The 20097-nt window shown below is 38.8% G+C and overlaps 1 protein-coding gene and 1 pseudogene across 1 annotated transcript in view; one reads left to right on the top strand and one right to left on the bottom strand.

Annotated features, from left to right (window-relative positions):
* LOC101096891 overlaps positions 1 to 20097 on the bottom strand; it is a 339394-nt gene that overhangs the window by 204340 nt on the left and 114957 nt on the right. Inside the window, exons 8-10 of the mRNA XM_045058641.1 lie at positions 14103 to 14189; positions 7132 to 7212; positions 3512 to 3657 (exon numbers count right to left, since the gene is read on the bottom strand). Coding sequence (XP_044914576.1) covers positions 3512 to 3657; positions 7132 to 7212; positions 14103 to 14189 — 314 coding nt within the window. The remainder of the gene's footprint in view (positions 1 to 3511; positions 3658 to 7131; positions 7213 to 14102; positions 14190 to 20097) is intronic.
* On the top strand, positions 9689 to 12821 carry LOC102901130 (annotated as a pseudogene).

The following is a 20097-nucleotide window of genomic DNA, read 5'->3' as shown; positions in this document are numbered from 1 at the left end:
GAATACCAAAATAAATGCATCTGAAATAAAGAATTTTGCACTTTAGATCTGTATACCATAACAGAACCTCAAACTTTCTGGGAGTTTAGAGATGCTAAATTTTCATTTCTAAGAAATTATGTTAATGGGGTTTTTTTTGAAGAATGACCAGCCTACTCAGTCTCTAGATATCTAAAACGCTATCCTTAGACCATGTCCAACACCTGAGATAGATGCTCGGATCGTCCAATTTTGCCTGATTGCAGAATTAGTTGTCTTTGTCACTCTCAGCGTGCTGTTCCACTACGTATACACACATTTTTTAATGACATAAATTTCTCCAGTGACCCCACTTGCCTAATAGATCCTACTATTGGAAAGGAGGAAAGAAAAGATGGAAACAATTTTATCTTTTAGTAGGAACTAAAACTAAAATACTATCAATCACGGCAAAAAAAAAAAGGTAATATATGAAATAAATCTCCATGAAAAAAAAGTAACAACTAATAACATGTTTTCATTTTGCAAATCTCTTTTCACTTGGAGGTGCTGATGGAATGTGAACTGACAGTAAGTAAATCAACAATTGATTGTGACCGCATTAGATAAAGATTTTTCAGAGCAAAGATGACATCAGTGGAATGTGTTTACTCATTCTACATGGTAACCTGTTTCTCCTTCAATGCCAGTCAGCTTTGACAAGAATGCCCCCATCTGAAACTTTTTGTTTCCTGGGATGTTCAAAAACGTATGCCAGGTAACTAATGAGGAAGAAAACTAAATACCTACAATGGAGGCTAAAGAAGGAAACATGTGAGTGCCATAAATTGGACAGTAAATTTTTCTTATGTAGATTTAATCAATCCCTTGAATTAACATGTGGAAAGTCACCACTGCTTTTTTTTTCTCACCATGATATGATGTTTGTGCTCTTGTTCTGTTTATCTTTATAATTTTATTCATGATATCTTAATTTATATTTAATATAATATTTAAGGAGTGATACATAAGCGACTGTATTGGTTCAAGTAATCATGTAGAAGTTGAGCTCATGTAAATGTCCTTAGCGATTTATAAAAATCCATTTCAGGGGCGCCTGGGTGGCTCAGTCAGTTGAGAGGCCGACTTTGGCTCAGGTCATGATCTCATGGTTCATGAGTTCGAGCCCCACATTGAGCTCTGTGCTGACAGCTCAGAGCCTGGAGCCTGCTTCAGAGTCTGTCCCCCCCTCCCCCACTCTCTGGCCCACCCCTGCCTGTGCTCTATTTCTCTCTGTCTTTCAAAAATGAATAAACATCTAAAAAAATTTTTTTAATAAATAAAAATAAAAATCCATTTCATCTCCAAAACTTTTTCCATATTAACCACAGAGGTAAATACAGTCCAGCCTACAGAAAATATACTGGTTAATCTGTTAAAGTGTCTTACGAAATCTGTCTTTTATTAATGGAGATTTCATTATGGATTTTACACTTCTACATTTTTGCTCGTATTTGGGGAATGAGGGTTCAGACGTGACTTTCACTCATGCAGAATACTAGATTTGATTCAGTCCCGTTGCCAAATGCCAGTCAGTTGTAAAGAATTTAGAAAAGGGGGTGGCTCAGTGGGTTGAGCATCCCACTCTTGATTTCAGCTCAGGTCCTGATCTCACACTTTTGTGATTTCCGGCCCAGTGTCAGGCTGCGTGCTGAGAGGGAAGAGGCTGCTTGAGAGTCTCCCTCTCTCTCAGCCTCTCTCCCCTCTCTCAAAATAAGCCAATAAACTTAAAAAAAAAAAAAGGATTTAAAAAAGTAAGGGTAGCTAATACACCCTGATAAGCTTTTTTTAATGTTTATTTATTTTGAGAGACAGAAAGAGAGCACCCTAGTAGGGAAAGGACAGAGAGAGAGGGAGGAAAAGTCATAAGCAGTCTCTACACTGTCATTGGAGAGTCTGACACAGGGCTCGATCCCAGGAACCTGAGATCATAACCTGAGCCAAAATCAAGAAGTCAGATGCTTAACCAACTGAGCCACCCAAGCACCTTACACACTGGTAAGCTTTTTAGAATGTGCCCCTGGAAGATGCTTGGTTCAAACTAGCATATTATTCCTCCACTACCCCAAATCCAATGTTTTATTTATAAAATCAAGACAAAAACTTAAAATAATTTTCCTTATTATGGCATATTACACATAAATCGTGTCTTAAAACCTCCCGAAAGCCTGGTGACTTAATTGAATAAACTAACCCTACGAATTTTTATGAAGACGTTTTCTATCTCCTAGACATTAGAAAGCTTGTGGGAAAGGCATGAAATGACTTAGGTCTGAGAATGACCCAGCCAGAAACAAAACCAATCAATTAGGTGCATAGCTTTAACAAACTTGATCACAGAAGAAATTCAGGGGCGCAACAATACCTTGTTTTTCCAATAAGTATTGAATGAAAAATAAAATAATTTCATTTTTAAACTCTCTTCCTGGACATTTCCTATCATTTATTGTATATGATGTACCTGTTCTTAATCAGTTGCAGATAACTAGATTTTCCCCTGGGAAGAACGCCATTCTTTCTTTCCTGCCATTTAAGGAGTACCTCCTTTGTGTTGGATATTTTATGTATGAGTCATCTCCTTCTGGCGATATAACTTGTCCCTGGTGATATTTTTTTCCTTTTTGGCCTGAATCAGCTTACCTTTCACAAACAACAACAACACACACACACACACACACACACACACACACACACACCCCTCTAGAACTACCCATGTGTAACGCTTCTCTCTTTGGTGGATCTGAGCACATAATGTTACATCATGGGTCAACAGAAACACATACAGAAAACAGGAAAGTGTTTCCAAAGTCAACACAATCCATGCGCTAGAGACGGCCTTGTGGGGCATGAGTCACAACAGTTAAAATGTCCAAGTTCCCTTTTAAACGGTGACTTCACAAATACCGGATTATTCACGTGTCATGCAAAACAGATCCAAGTACTTTCTTAATTGTATCCAAGTATGTTGATGCTGTTTTCAGATTTCATTACAGACCGTTCATAATATGCTACCTGTGAGCAAGCTTAGCATGAAGTAAAACTGGATGAAGTAAAAATAAATTGTGTGAGGGCTGGAATTGATATTGAGAAACAGCATGAGTTCTGCGTGATACAACGTGTACGAAAAATGAGGGAAAAGATTTGGGTGAGTCATGAATCATGCGTTCTAGACAGGCATGGGTTGGGAAAATCAAGAGACAATGGGCAGGACCGACATTTCAACTGTTATCTTAGAAAAAGATTATCTTGGGGCACCTGGGTGGCTTAGTCAACTGAGTGTGGGACTTTGGCCCAGGTCATGATCTCGGGGCTCGTGAGTTCGAGCCCCACATGGGGTCCTCTGCTGTCAGCCTACCAGCACGGAACCCACTTCAGATTCTCTGTCCCCCGTCTCTGCCCCTCCCCTACTTGTGCTTTCCCCAAAATAAATAAATATTTTAAAAAAAGGAGAGCGATTATTTTAACATTTATCAATGTATATTTGAATGCTGACCTGTTCCAAAGAAGAACTTCCAAGCAGAATTGTATTTTTCGGAACATATCCTTCAGATGCCTCGCTGCCCTCTTTGTGGGATTCCGGTCTCTTTCTGGAATTCACTGTCTCTTCAGAATCCAAAATCTCCTCCTGGCGGCTCCCATCTATTCACCCCAAAAGGATCACACGAAACTTGACTTTCTCTATGTCAATTTAACGTTGGCTGAACACACAGTAATCTAACCACTTTTTTTTTCTTATAGGGGATAAAGCTTGGTTTTCCGTAATCTACAGTTTAAGCAAATTATTTTCTGTCTAATGTACCAGGAAATCGCTAAAGCCTGGAGCAAGTTTTAAGATTACAACACAACCACAACGCCAACAACTTTTGTTCCTCTTCCTGTGATGCTCACAAAGTGGGTAAATTATAGGTTCTGCATTCCAGCCTTTTTTCCCACTTACCAAATAGATCCTGAAGTGTAGATACCCTGTGTTTCTGTGCCTTAATATTACATGTTGTTTACCACAACATCTAGCAGTTCTTGTTGTTTTGCTAAAACCAACTCAGGAGATGAAGAGGTTCAGAAGAGGCCAGTGCACTTGGGTTCATTTTTCTTTTCTTTTCTTTTAACGTTTCTTTATTTTTGAGAGAGAGACAGAGACGGAGCATGAGTGGGGGGAGGGGCAGAGAGAGAGAGGGAGACACAGAATCCGAAGCAGGCTCCAGGCTCTGAGCTGTCAGCACAGAGCCCTATGTGGGGCTTGAACTCACGAACCTGAGCCAAAGTCAGACACTTAACCAACCGAGCCACCCAGGCGCCCTGGGTTCATTTTTCAAGTGGGGAACGCTGAGAACAGTTCCCAAGCTATGCAAACACAGAGGGACTTTATTTGGGTTGCCCTGTTTATTTGCATAGAAATGCCTGCATGTCTATAAACGCTGCATGTACGGTATTTCTCTCTCGATCATCTGAAAACGGTAGCATCTACAAAGTGCATTTCTTCATCTAGCTGGATGGACACTGTACATATAAAACAAACGTCTCTCTTCCAGGCTCGGAAACAAAAACGCTGGAAGATAAAATATGGGATTTTCCACGCCTTCCAAAGTTAGAATTTTAACAAAAATCTAGGCACTTTTAACCAAAGGAAGAGAGCTTGGTTTCCAGCAGGACCTGAGGCGGGGAACTGAAGAGAGAGAGCATTGGACTACAGTGTCCAGAGTCCTGTTGGCCTTTCTTCTTTGTTCACGGATACACTGTCTTGCCTTGCACAAGTCTTTAAACCTTCTAGAGCTCAATTATATCCTTGTGTATAATATAGCTGATAAGGAGCCTGACTATTCACTCTGCAAGTTCCATAAGCCTTTTGTAAGCTCACAAATGATTTCGAAAGGCTGTTAGGTGCTACCTGTAAACGTGTACCTGGGTGGCTTCCAGGATCCAAGTTGCAAAGACGTGTCAGAATCGAAGGGGCATGATAGATAGAAAAGTGCATTGCTCAATGTTTAGCACACACACACACAAAAAGGTATTCAATATCTATTTGCTGACTCAGATATTAGACTAAAAATATAGAAGTCTCACTTACTCAAACATAACCATTTATGATGTTTAATTTTATGTGTCCGCTTGGCTGGGCTGTGGCGTCCAGTTCTTTGTTCACATTCGGGTCTAGATGTTGCCATCCAATGTGATTTTTAGATGTGATTAACATTTAAGTCAGTAGACTTTGAGCAACATAGATCACCCTTCATGATGTGGGTGGGCCTCACCCAGTCATCTGAAAGCCCTAAGACTAAAAGATTGGGGTGTTCCAAAAAGGAAGGAATTGGGTCTCAAGACTGCAAACTAGGAAATATGGCCCGAGTTCTTGGCCTGCTGGTCTGCTCTGTGGATTTCCATCTCATGACTGTAACTCTATCTTACTTGAATCTCTAGCCAACTGTCCTGTGAGATTATGACTCAAGCCTTCAACTCCTGCCTGAATTTCATATCAACTCTTACCTGAATCCCCACCCTACCAGTGTGTCCTAAGGATTTCAGACTTGCCAGCCCCCATAACTCTCTCTTTCTATTGGTTCTACTGCATTCTGCTTTCCGGGGGAGTCCTGACTAATTGATTATTCAAGTTAGGATTTCTCAAAACGAGGGATCAAGCTGGCTTGAAAAATGAGTTTGTTTGGATTATAAAGACAAAATGAAATAAAAAGTTACACAATCTGATCATTAAAAAGCAAAGGGGCGATGTATCTAGGCAGGAATAAAATTTTTAGGGGATGCTATTCTGTAAATGGGGATGTAAAAACGGGGCCTAAACTTTAGGATTGTTATGACATTTAAATAAATTAATATTTACACTATTTAGAATAGAATGGTCTTAAGGCAGTGCCAGGCACGTAGTAAGAACTCAGTAAATGTTTAGCTGGTGTTAATATTTTCATTATCATCAATTATCTTCACCATCATTTCATCAATTATCAGTTATCATCAGTTATCTTCATTATTCCCTGTATGTGCTTATGATGTCTGCCCACATAATAATTGATAATTTAATCCCCGTAGCTACCCCGTTGTGGCAAGTATGATATGTCCGTTTCACAGAAGTGGCAAAGAAACGTTAAGAAATTGGCCCAAGGGGCGCCTGGGTGGCGCAGTCGGTTAAGCGTCCGACTGCAGCCAGGTCACGATCTCGCGGTCCGTTAGTTCGAGCCCCGCGTGGGGCTCTGGGCTGATGGCTCAGAGCCTGGAGCCTGTTTCCAATTCTGTGTCTCCCTCTCTCTCTGCCCCTCCCCCGTTCATGCTCTGTCTCTCTCTGTCCCAAAAATAAATAAACGTTGAAAAAAATTAAAAAAAAAAAAGAAATTGGCCCAAGGTCACACAGTAAATGTGAAGATTAAACATAAAGTCAATAGAAAAAATATCATAAAATATAGAGGGCTTAACCATGAGTCCTGCCTCCTCGCATGAATTTTAAAGAATTATTTAAATAAGAAAGACAAAATGATAATTTGAGGAGAACTAAGCAAACACTAAAGAAAAAAAAAATAGAATTTTCCCCATGAATTTGAATTCATGTGTATACAACTGACACTTAATGCTTTGGTAAAAACTCCAGTGTGGTTCTGGCATGAATTTGTATGTGTTAACCTAAGAATTTAGATTTTAGTTTTTAAGGGATTACCTTTAAATTCCTAGATTAATACACATGAGAATTACTTACTTAAAGAGCCTAACATTCATAAATATGAACTCCCATGCTAAGATTGAAGACAATATACTACTTGTCTTCTATCACCCAAAGCACTTATTTAAAAGCTAAAACACACTCTTTAAAAAGAATGGCTTCATATTAGAGAATCCAAATATGCCATATGCCATTGTAAGATCCCGCAATAGTAAGTAAATCATTTTTGCCATTTAGGGTTATAAATCCTATGTACTTATAGAAAATTGGGCCATGTTTAGCTTTCCCCCCCAACTTTAGCTATATTTAGGGATTTGCAGCCATCAGAAGCACACATAGGTCACCAATCAATGGTTATATTTAGAAAATACAGATTAGCTTTTGCAAGAAACCGTCTTAATGAATTTGCAACTAATGTTAATACAAAAGGTTGAAAATAATTAGTCTCTTACCTTGGGCTTCTCTTTGTCCTCTCTCCTCAAACAGCTTCATTAATCGATCATTGAGAATTCTAGTATCAACTTGCAGGGGTGCTAAAAGAACATATTTATGGTAACTTTCTCATCAGTTAATTTAATTACAAAAAGAAATTATCAACCATTATGGCTATTTAGTTATTTATAGGTCATAGACACAAATTCTATCCAATATGCTGCTTTGTTCTGAAATAAAAAAAAAAAACCTTTAGTAAATCAATGATAACTGGAACAAGGACTTTTAAATGTATATCACAGGCTATTCATAATAGGATACTTCTTCTCCATTAAAAGTGATCTAATATTCAATGGAATATGATATATATTACACAAGAGTCATTTCAGAACAAGCCATTATGGTTTGTCAAATCATAGAAAAGAATATTTAAGCAAAATGAATATTTTCTACTAATACTCGCTGTATATCTTATTTTTTACTGAATATATATAGGAAACAACAAACTTGGGTGGTGTTAGATGGTCTTAGATTCCCATATATATGCTAATGCAATATAATAGCAAATACAAATGCTACTTAGTTCTTTTGTGAACCTAAAGTAACAAGGTTATGTCAGTACAAAAAACACAAACAACCAAAGAATCAAAGAAAAAACACATAATCATAAAAACACGACACTGGAAGAGGGTTTAAAGAATCATCCAGGTAGATTTGCTGCTGGAAAGATAAACGATGCCAATGTGGATGACCACCCCAGTCTTAGAATTCGAATATACATACATACATCAAATATGTTCCCCTTCCCATAGAAGGCAAGTGAACCAGCTAAACTGTGGTTGCACTTTTACAGTAGTAGTTTTAATCCAGCCCAAGTATTCCTACTACTTATCTCTCTCTTTGCACTCCATGGGTGAGCCAATGCTGAAGATGGTCATTAAATTCTGCAACTCACACCTGAAACTCTACCACCAAGTGGTCTAGAAGAGCCTTGAGGGGTCTTCACTGAGCCAGTTAGAAGCTCCTGAAAATTCCAGGTCTCCCCTTTCTATCCACCTATGATCTTTTGAACATTAGTGTTGGGGAAAAAATCCAGTGTAGCCTATACTCATAGGCTTAGGTTGCTGGAGCCAGATAGAATGGTTGAAAGGGCAACCTAAAAAGGTCTTTAAAGTTAGTAGCTTCTGCTCATTGAATCCTGCAGATGGCTTTCCCAAGTAGCAGTTGACCTGCAAGCGTTCTTTTCCTGACAAGGGACAGCACAAACCTCCTACCACCCCAACACTTTGGGAAAATGGAGAGGGGCCATTTCTGGAAGCCATTTTGCAAATTTTGCATCAGGGAAGCATGAACTTGCATTCCAGCATTGCCTGGATCTTTATAACTCTTAGTGGAACAGTTACAAAACTTACAAAGCTGATATATGGCTCATAAAAGAATCTTATTTGGAAGTTAACAATGAGCAATAGCAAAGGCATAGATGGGAAAATACCTACAGATGTAATAAAAGCTTCAATATAAGGACTTGGTGGTCCTGACACACCGATGGGGGTCACAGACAAGAATAAATGAACATGCATTTGGATGTTAAAACAAATGGATAGCCAAAAGGTAAATGGGATCAATACAGAGATAACATCTTTAGAGAGAGGCAAACCTACGTCCAGACGCCAACTCTGCCACTTACTCGCTCTGTAACCTGAGGCAGATTCTTAGAGTCCCTGAACTCGAATCTCCTTGCCCCAAAGATGAAATGGTTGTGAGGGTTAAGAAGATAACACACATAGAGCACCTCGCTTCATTCCTGGCATAGAGTAGGTACCCAGTAAAGGGCAGCCACCCCCCCCCTTTACTTGTTTGTTAACCATTTAGCAAGTGTATGAAGTGCATACTTTTTCAATAGTTTAGATTCTGTGATTCTGAATTAGTGTTTGTGTTTTCACTATGAAGTAATGAATTCTAGACCACTTTTGGGGTGTTGTATGAGAGAAACCTGAATAAGAGACCCCTAACCAATAATTGCTATAGAGGTTCTGGTTTCTTTCCTTACCAGGCAGACCCGGTAGGGAAACCCCCTCAATGATGCCCCAATAAAACCCTGGAGAGTCAAACGGGTTACATAAGACAGAAACTGAAAACAAGAGAATGTCCCCTTCAAACTCAAATTCAACAATTTGGATGAATCTGCTTATTTTCCCCTCCAGAAATTTTCCCAAAGGGAAAGGTAGAGAAAGCCAACAGCACAAATGTAACTCCCGAGGGGAAAGAGAACAGAGAGAGCCAAAGATGGGCGTCCCCTCCATGCTTGCCAGATCTCTGTGATCTTAAGAAAAATACTAAATCTCTCTAAGCTTGTTTCTTCATCTTAAAAGTGGAAATAGTAACAACTACTTTGGGTGATTTTGCATTGGTTGGTCAGAGCTACTATACCCACCTGAAGACATCCCTTGAGCACTCAGTAAGTCATAATAACCAATGTTTACAGAAGACTTGCCAGGTTTTGGATACTATGCTCAGCACTTCACGTTCGTTTAGTCATTTATACATGAACTCAACAAATATTCCTCAAGTCGACTCATGTTCTATGCCGTCTGCTGCGGTAAGATTTAAAAATTCATCAGCATGGGGCACCTGGGTGGCTCAGTCGGTTAAGTGTCCGACTCTTGGTTTCAGCTCAGGTCGCGATCTCACAGTTTCGTGAGCTCAAGCCCCTTGTCTAGCTCTGTGCTGGCAGGGCAGAGCCTGCTTGGGATTCTCTGTCTCCCTCTCTCTCTGCCCCTCCCCTCACGCTGACTCTGTCTCTCTCAAAATAAAAAAAAAATAAACTTAAAAAAGTTCATCAGTGAACAAGGTAAGCAATATCTCTGCCCTCTGTGTTCAGAATATGGGGAGAAATACATATCACGGATAACCTCACTAATAAAGAGATTCGTGATCATTCCGTATGAGTGTGATAAAGAAGGTATACAGGGAAACATCACCTTGGTTAGTCAAGGGAGTTGAAAATTGACATTTAAGCCAAAACTTCGGGAAGAGAGTCCAATGGCCAGTAAGGAGGCTGCCCCAGCATCTGGTGAGTGTCTGGTGTCCAGAAAGAGCTCCATGAATATAAGGAACAGAAAGAAGTCCCACGTGGCCAGAGCACAGTGAGCATGTGGTGGGAACCTGAGATGAAGAAGGACAGTATATCGGTCTTTACCTTGAAAGCAATAGGCAACAATAAGAAAGCATCAATGAGGGAGTGGCAAGATGCTGTGTGGACAACAGATTAAAGGAGAGAAGGCACGGATGTGGACAAAAGCGGTCCAAAATATTCCAGATAGGAGCTGGTGTTCACTCGAGACTGGGTAGGAACAGCAGAGATGCTGAGAGGCAACAAAGAACAAGATCTCATGTATCTTGTGATTCCCGTGTCAGCAAATAAATATTAGGTGCTATATATGAGCCAAACATTACGCTGGAGTCTAAGGACCTTTAAGGTTTAGTGGAAAAGAAAGCTGCTAAAGAAATAAGTATAGTGATAAATATGTAAACAATAACTAGGATGCATGTCAAAGGAAAAAAAAGAGTGATGAGCGAAAGAGAAGCATAATTAAAGTCTGGTGATCAGGGAAAACACATTTCGTGTGTCAAATCCGTGGGCCTCAACACTCTATAAGGTATTATTATGAATTAGTTATTATTAAATAAATTCAACATGTGATGGTTAACTTGATGTGTCAACTGGGGGTAAGCTGTGGGGCCCAGTGGTTTGGTCAAATGTCAGTCTTGATACTGCTGTGACAGTATTTCTTAGATGTGATTGACATTTACGTTGGTACACTTTGAGTAAAGCGAATTACTCTACAGAATGTGGGTGGGCCTCAACTGATCAGTTGAAGACATAAGGGAAAATGCAGGTTTCCCAAAGAAGTCATTCTCCTCAACGCTGCAAGATAGAAACTATGCCTCCATTCCAGTCTGTTGCCCTGATGAATTCAGTCTCAAGACTGCATATCAATGCTTGCCTGAATTTCACATCAACTTTTACCCGAATCTCCATCCTACCAGCCTGCCCTACTGCCCTGCAGATCGGCAGATCGACTTGCCAGCTCCCACAGTCACATGAACCAATTTCGGAAAATAAAAATAAATCTCCCTTTCTTTTTGTCACTCTTTCTCTCTATCTCTCCTTCTGTATGCGTGTGTGTGTGTGTGTGTGTGTGTGTGTGTGTGTGTATGCACACACATATATATACATAAAATATAGGTATTATATACATGTATATTATATGTATTATATAATACATACAAACAAAAAGAGAGCCTATTTATTGGTTCTGTGCTCTGTTTCTTTGGAGAACCCTGATACATAAGCTAATATTACCTACATCAAATCATATACACAATTGTAAAATAATAAAACGCTGTGCAGCTTTGGAGTGGATGGTATATAGAAGGACTGAGATCTGAAGTCCATATTAAGTAAAGTGTATTTACCAAGAGCCAAGAACCAATTGTCCATTGTTTCTACAATCTTTGTTACATAAAAATTAACATACTATCCTGCCAGGACTTATTGCTAAAAAGAGAAAATGGCGGTGGTGTTGGTAGATTGTTGACACTGAAAAAGAGTCATAAATTCTACGAAACATTGAACGTTGTCTAACATATGTCCCTTTATATTTAGATTCCAGGAAGCACAAAGTAAGATAAGTGCTTAGTATAGGTATAATACCGTCCTCTATTTCTCATACATTTACTTCTCCTTTTTTTGGTGCCCCCAAATCCCTCTTTCATCTATATTTGAACTCTGCTTTCATCATATACATTTGCATTTCTATTATATGCTGCCTCAAACTTTTTTGGAAGTAAGTAGAGAACAAATTATAAATAGCTTCACCACACCTACTGCAAGAATCAAGACGATTCTCAGCAATGAGACTGACAACCTTCCAGAAAATGTCGACATCACTCTGAAGGGAAGCACTGTTCTCATGAAGGGCCCTGGAGGAATCCTGTGAAGGGACTTAAATCATGTCAATACAGAACTCAGTCTCTTTGGAAAGAAAAGGAAGAGGTTCTGACTTGACAAATGGTGGGAAACAGAAAAGAACTGGCAGGGCACCTGGGTGGCTCAGTCGGTTGGGCGTCCGACTTCAGCTCAGGTCATGATCTCACAGTTCGTGGGTTCGAGCCCCGTGTAGAGCTCTGTGCTGACAGCTCAGAGCTTGGAGCCTGTTTTGGATTCCGTGTTTCCCTCTCTCTCTGCTCCTTTCCTGCTCACACTCTGTCTCTCTCTCTCTCTTTCAAAAATAAAATAAATATTTTTTAAAAATTTTTCAAAAAGAAAAAACTGGCTACTGTTTGCAGCATCCGTAGTCACATACAGACCACAGTCAAGGGCGTTACACTGGGCTTCCGTTACAAGACCAGGTCTATGGATGCTCACTTCCCCATCAACATTGCTATTCAGGAGAATGGTTCTCCTGTTGGAATCCGGAATTTCTTGGGTGAGAAATACATCTGCTGGGTTTAGATGAGGCCCGACATTGTTTGTTCAATCTCTCAAGCCCAGAAAGATGAGTGAATTCTTGAAGGAAACGACATTGAACTTGGATTGAACTCAGTTGCTTTGACTAGGTAAGCTACAACGGTTAAAAACAAGGATGTCAGAAAATTTGGGAATGTTATCTCTGTTTCTGAGAAAGGAACAGTTCACCAGGGCTGATGAGTAAGATCTAAGTCGTCCAGCTACAGACACAGCAAGATGCCGGTGATTTTTCAGACTTATCTGTGATATTTTCAAGATGCGATAAAAGCTGTATTGACTCCGGGGGGAAAAAAGCAAATGATAAACAAATGAATATGAGAACAAAGCTGAACCAGGGTGAAGATAGACGGCAAACGATGTAAAGATGGCCACCTGCTTGAAAATGTAGGACCCAGAGGGAAGTACAGGCATTGGACAATCACTGCGGACTAAGGAAGAGTGACCCACAATATTTGATTCTATTACACTTACTTGTCCATGGTTAGAGCCATTCATATCTTATCGAACATCTTATTAAGTCAACTTTCGTCCTTCCATTACAAAAATTCCCCCAATGCAACTATATATTGTGATCTCCGAGGAATTAAAACAGACTTCAGGAAGAATCCAACCAATAACTCCTCTCCAGAATTCACTGGGATTACCTTTCATCCCCCAAGTGTATTGGGCAAATAAAAGGCTGGGATTTTTTTTTTTCAGTTTTCAGTTCACCTTGCTTTGGGCTACTGCTAAAAACTATCCTGAGAGTAAGTCCTTGCCTTCTCTTGTACATGTCTCTTTTGATGATATCCGTGGATTCTGTATCGTCTAAAATTAGGCATAGTTACTGAAAACTGTCTTTTCAAAAAATGTTTGCACTGTGTTTGATCCCTTTTATCGGAGGATTTACCCCTCTCTTTCACTAAAAAGTGCAGATTCGGTGACTGGCGCCCAACGGTGAAATACGGTCTTTGTTATTTTACAACTGCGACCAGACTCGAGGTTACAGGAGAAGAAATCAGAAGTCATATCACTGCACCTTGTGGTTCAAAACTTAAGTGGTGGTTCCATGCGTTCCAATGAAAGGAATTCAGTAGTCACTAGGCACGGAAGCTCCATATGCTAGATGAATTTTGCACTGCATCCAAGAATGCTCATTTTAAGCTCAAAGAGCAGAGGCGGCATTTGTAAAGGAATGATGCGCCTCATATACATAACACAGGCCTTATAATGACACCAAACTGCTTACGGCCCCGTGTCAAATGAAAGCAAATTCTTGCTGCTTCTATCTGACCAGCTGGCTGTCCTTGATCAAAAATTACCTTCGCTGCCCATCACGTTGTTAGTGGTTACAACTTACCATTTAAATTGTAAGCTGCAAAATCTAAACGGAACTGCATGTGTGATCTTTGTCACCTCATTTTCATGAATGGAAAAGAATATTCTGACACAAAAATTACATACTTAATTCTAGCTCACCCTCTCTGCTGACCTCCATCCCACACTGCCTTGGGTTTATTTCCTCATCCATCAGTGGGTCAAAGTAATTTCTGCTGTATTCATTTCCTGTGGAAAGTACACGAAGTAAGGGTCAGTGATTATTAGAAGCACATGAACCAAAATGTTAATTTTGAAATCGACACCAGCACAGAAGGGCCATTTTAGCTACTTTATAAGCTTAATTTTTGTACAAGTCCTTCCAGGCCTCCTTTTTTGTAATTATCATCTTGCAAAAGGTCAGAAAAGGTAATTCAAGAAACAAGTTCATGCTATCTTTCGGTTGCTAAAAAATTAATGAGAAAATTATCAAATGTAGACTTTAGAATAATAATATAAAAAACTGAAGCAAAATTATGTTTAGGATAGACTCAAAAAATGGACACTGTTGGATTACAGTGATGTTTCAAGTTCACCGATCGTTGTGTTTGCCTGCTTGTATATCATTCCCAAAGTAAACTGTGTTGTTGTTTCCGGAATTCTGTCATCAACTTACTAGTACCTTCATTATGAGAAACTGTAGAAAATTTCCATGTTGACAGTTGAATAAAAAGAGAGAGAGAGAGAGAGAGAGAAAATAGAGAGAGAGAGAGAGAGGATGAAGGAAGGAAGGAAGGAAGGAAGGAAGGAAGGAAGGAAGGAAAGAAGGAAGGAAGGAGGAAAAGAAGGAAGGAATGAAGGAAGGGAAGGAAGGAAGGAAGGAAGGAAGGGAGGAAGGAAGGAGGAAAGGAGGGAAGAAAGGAATGGAAGGAAGGAAGAGAGGAAAGAAGGAGAAAAGGAGGGAAGGAAGGAAGGAAGGAAGAGGAAGAGAGACAGAAAAAGAAAAGAAAGTGAGAGATGGTATTGCTTATAGGTCTTTTCTGTTCTGTCAAGTCAAGTTACATGAAGGGAAGTTACCAATGATGCAGTCAGAAATTTGGTCAAAACACATCAACACTCTCAACAAACTAACCAAAAACTCTCACTTTATGTTTCCCACTTACCTTTGTCCTTATCTCGATAATCAACCTGCAGCATCAAATATGACTTTGTAAGAGAGAAAAGGGCCTGTTATCAATTTTCCAAATCTAGTTTCATACTTCCTGCAGACCGAAATGTACATGTCCGTTGCTAGTAATTTGAACTCAGTAAAATATAACCTACTCTGACGATAATTCAAGTTGCCTCCAACACTGTCCAAGAAATAAGGCATCGTAGTCTGAAAACAATAGTGCTTTTGAAAGTATTGTTCACAGGAAAGGGTTAACATATACTAGGCACACGGTGATACTCCACGGTATATTTGATTTAGGATCAAAAATAATCCAACCAGCGTTTCCTTTTCCAAGACTAAATGGAATTTTGATATGAACCGAGGTTTAATTTATATTTCTGGACTGGCACATTTTTGCTGTCAGTCTCTGTTCCATCAACGTAGTAAGTACAAGAACTGAAAATCTGCTTTTCCTTGAGGTCTCAATAAAGGAAAAAAATAAATAAATGAGTTTCATTTTTGTTACTTTATCTGTCAACAACTACTAGGCTGGTATGAATCTTGGCAGTATGTAATCAAAGTCTTGTGTACTGCAATAACACAGCCGTTCTCCCTCATTCACTGTGATTGTTTTTGGTTTTTTTCCCCCTCTACCACAAAGCACTGTGGTACCCTAAGCTCAGTCTTCCATATGCTCGCAAAATAACTCGCCTATATGAGAGCGCAAGGGGTGGTCTGTTTCTTACTATTAATGGAAGCGACAGCCGTCAACAATCGGTGCCCAGATCCTGCAATCTCCCCCCATCAAGTACAAAACTCAATTCTTTGTCTCCTGAAACGACTTAGTAAATAACACCGAGAGAATCAAGACCTTGGAGAAAGAAACAGAGGGAAGTCATTTTTAACCAAAAGTCTGGAGAAGTTGATTTGCTTTGTAACCAAATGTATTAGCCAAATTTATTTGGTTCGTAACCATTTTCAATCCCTGCTGTCAGTGGAGAGATAAGGGTCCCGCCCAGCTGTGCAAGGGGGCCTGCCCCCTGGGATTGCTGGGAGACTCCAGCCCCCCCTCCCCGAGTGTCCCCTCAGGGCTGGGTGCTTCCGCAAGCCCCTGGGAGGTGGGCCCCTCAAAGGTCCACGTATGGTTTTGACATCTATGCAAATCGTTCCTCCCACATTCATTCTGGGCAGAGGCACACATGTAAGTTATAAATGCCATGCCTGGAGTGATTTATGTTGTGCTCCGCATTCTGGGAGAGGACAGGTAAACGCTAATAAGGAATCTTTACAAAGTAAGACAGGCAATCCACAGGTTCCCTTTTAGCATCCCCAAATTTTAGCTTATCTTATCTTTCTTATCTTATCTTTTTATATTAATGTTATGTAACTCATATAGTTTATATAATTCATATCTTTATATAATTCATGTATTTTATATAATTTATATATCATTATGTAGTTCATATAATTTATGTAATTCGTACATTTTTGTATATTTCATAACTTCATATATTTTATATAATTCATATACCTTCATATAATCCACATATTTTATGTAACTCATATATTTTTTGTATTTCATATATTTATATAATTCACATATTTTTTCATATATTTTATATAATTCATATATTTTATGAATATATATTTCATGTATTTTATATATTTTATAGAATTCATTATTTCTATTTCATATATTTATATAATTCATTTTTTATATAATTCATATATCTTAATTCATATGTCTTTATAAAAGTCATATATGTTGTATAATTCATATATTTTTACAATTTGTGTATTTTCCACTATATTTTACATCATGTTGTACATTGTGTTACATACACAATATAATATATAACATATATTATACTTGCTCTATAATATTATGCTTGTTTATTGTCTGTCTCCCCTACTAAAAAAAAAAATCAAAACCTAAAAAACATCTTTTCAGACTAACCTAAAATAAAATTGTTCCATGGGGACAATGACATTATCTCTTTGTTTACTGCAGCCCCCTCGGGGTCTAAAAGTGTGCCTGGCACACAGAGGTACTCATAACATCTGAATTCATTTGTTAAATCAACCCTTCTCAGAAACCTACTGCAAATTCTTCCCTGTCTGAGATGATTTGTCTTGATTAATTGAACGACTTTTTTCCCACTCTTTATTCATCTCTTCCTTTCTATTCCCCACCCCCTCTATCCTTTCCTCCAAGATCCCTCTTCCCTTTGTATCGGGAATTAGCCAAATCTAAAACTACAGGGGAAAGGAATTTTTCATGGAAGGGGAAGCATGGGCAAAGGCAAAAAGATACAAAGAGCGTAAAGACAGGAGAAGCATGTTTCGTTAGCAGATGCTGTTCGATTTTGCTCAGTCCCCTGAAGTTACAATATCGTACAGTAAGTAATGGTGTCCAGACTTCCTCAGTAGTCCCAGAATGGAGTTTAACTCATGTTTTTGTTCAAATGATTATTACGTTTTTGCACTTTCTGCTGGTATGATGTTTCCTATCTATTCATTCGACCAGCATTTATTGAGTGCTTTTTATGTGAATATGTCAGTAAAGTAAAATGCTCAAATATCCTTCCCCTCCCAGAGCTTGCATTCTGGGAGTGGAAGAATAAAGGCAAACAAATATGTATATTTTATAGGTTTTGTGGGGGGTTTTTTTGATGGTGATAAGTGTCGTGGGAAAAAATGAGAGCCAGATAAGGATGATGACGCAACTCAAGGACGAGTAAGGGTCACGTGTTTTGCATATGCCTTTGTTTCACACTAAGAATTACACTCAAGATCAAATCACTATATTCTCAAGACTATAGAGATAGTGAAGCCATACTGCAATACTTAAAACCTATTCTTTATAACGTCTTATGATTTTGCCAAGTTCTTGCTATACAATAAATCAGCCTATGAGTCAGATAAGAACCTACACTTAAATGACAGAACAAGTCCTCCTCTTTACGGTTATGTCTTGCCCTGATAAACCACTAACCTGAATACAGTAGGCTAAATCCAGTAGTCTAAGACAGTAAAGCACAGCAAACCTATGATACATTTGGAAACAACAGACTTCATCCTAACACTACTAGCTCCTTTGCTCAAGTTTCATTGGATAGTGTGAGGATATAATAAAGTGGGATGGCTTTTGAATAGGATGTAAATTACCAGAAGGTAGGTTGCTAATAGGATAAATTTCTGAAAGTGCCCTAGTCATTCAGAATATGCATTTGGATATATCTAAAATCATCTCACAGGAAAATTAATAGACCCACTGAGAAATTCAAAGTAGGGCATCTAGCAACATACATACAACAGATTCTAATTTCGCTGGCATTTAACTGTTTGTTATATTCAGATGAATAATCTGACAGCCCCACGTGTAAATATATATCTTACAGGATGCATTGAAGCAATTGGATGTGATACATAAATTAATAAAGCAGGACACTGGTCTTACAGGTACTCTTGGTACTCTATTTTTGTTTCCAACTTCCTAGAATTAGCCGTTCAATGTTTAGAATCAGCCTCAGTTGATTCATTTCTTGTGCTATTTTTTTACTGAACGGGGGGTGGAGAACACATGTACTTGCCTCTGCCCTTCCACACATATCAGGTTTTCCTATCATTTAACTCAGAGCAGCACAGAATGTAATCAGGGCTTTTACTTAAATTACAGTGTACATGAACTTTGGTCAGGAAATACTCCAGTGTGCACCCATGCAGTTCCTTGGGGGCTGTAAGAGCGAGAACGAAATTGCCCACCAGAGGAAGGTTAGTGTGAATCATGGCAGTGTCTTGGCTCAACGAGGCAATCACTTCCTTTCAAATCAGCTCCATTAGCTCCCGAGGAAGAAAATCTGAAGGCATCTATCTGTTCCTTGGGAGGTTTTTATCGACTCCATTCTTGTCCTTTTCCTGTGAATCCACCTGTTTCAGCTCAGCCTTTTATCACCAACCATCATGTTTTCTGTGATATACTGTCAGTGAAATAAAAATAGGAGAACTGCATGCAAACTAAATCACTAACTAAACGGTTTACATTCTATGATGCTAGCCATGCACCAAAATTTTCCAAACTAGGATATTCTCCCGAACACTATTCCTTTTAAAGGCATGAAGGCTACGTAAGTATAATGAAACTGAATTGCTATGCACTTTATGAATACATTTGGGAAACCTTCCTAGTTTCCCCTCTTTGAAAATCCAGTATGAAGAACTCAGGTTTAAATGTCCACAATGCCAGTTTACATATACATATGTGGAAATCAGGGGCTGTAATAGAATATAGAAAGTGAAAACTATGTCAAACTTATACATGCCTTACCATACTAAATCAATCCAAATACTGTTTTATAAGGTTGATTTACAAACATTTTATATATATATACATATATATATATGCGTGTGTGTATATATATATATATACACACTATATATTATGTTTGTAATATATATAATATAAATAATAAATATAAGTAAATATATAATATCTAGTATTTTAATATATAAATACAATATTATAATATATTATGTATACAATAAACAATATAATAAAATATAAAATATATGTGTGTATATATATATTTTTTAAATAGGCTTCATGCCCAGCACAGAGCCCAACGTGGGGCTGAGATCAATGCCTGGGCTGAGATCAATGCCTGACTGAGATCAAGAGTCAGATGCTTGGGGCGCCTGGGTGGCTCAGTCCATTGAGTGTCCGACTTCGGCTCAGGTCATGATCTCGAGGTTCGTTATTTCGAGCCCCCCATCGGGCCCTGTGCTGACAGCTCAGAGCCTGGAGCCTGCTTTGGATTCTGTGTCCTCCCCTCTCGCTCCCCCTCCCCTGCTCGCGTGCTCTCTCTCTCTCTCTCTCTGAAGAATAAATAAACTTAAAAAAAAATTTAAATAAAAAAAAGTCAGATAATCAACAGTCACACAGGCACCCCCAAACATATTTTACATTTAACTTAAAGGCAACTAAAGATACAAGAATACGTCTTA

This window comes from Felis catus, chromosome B2 (genome assembly GCF_018350175.1).
Source record: "Felis catus isolate Fca126 chromosome B2, F.catus_Fca126_mat1.0, whole genome shotgun sequence".
Lineage (NCBI taxonomy): Eukaryota > Metazoa > Chordata > Mammalia > Carnivora > Felidae > Felis > Felis catus.
Note: the sequence above shows the minus strand (reverse complement) of the source record. Positions and strands in the feature narration are given on the sequence as shown.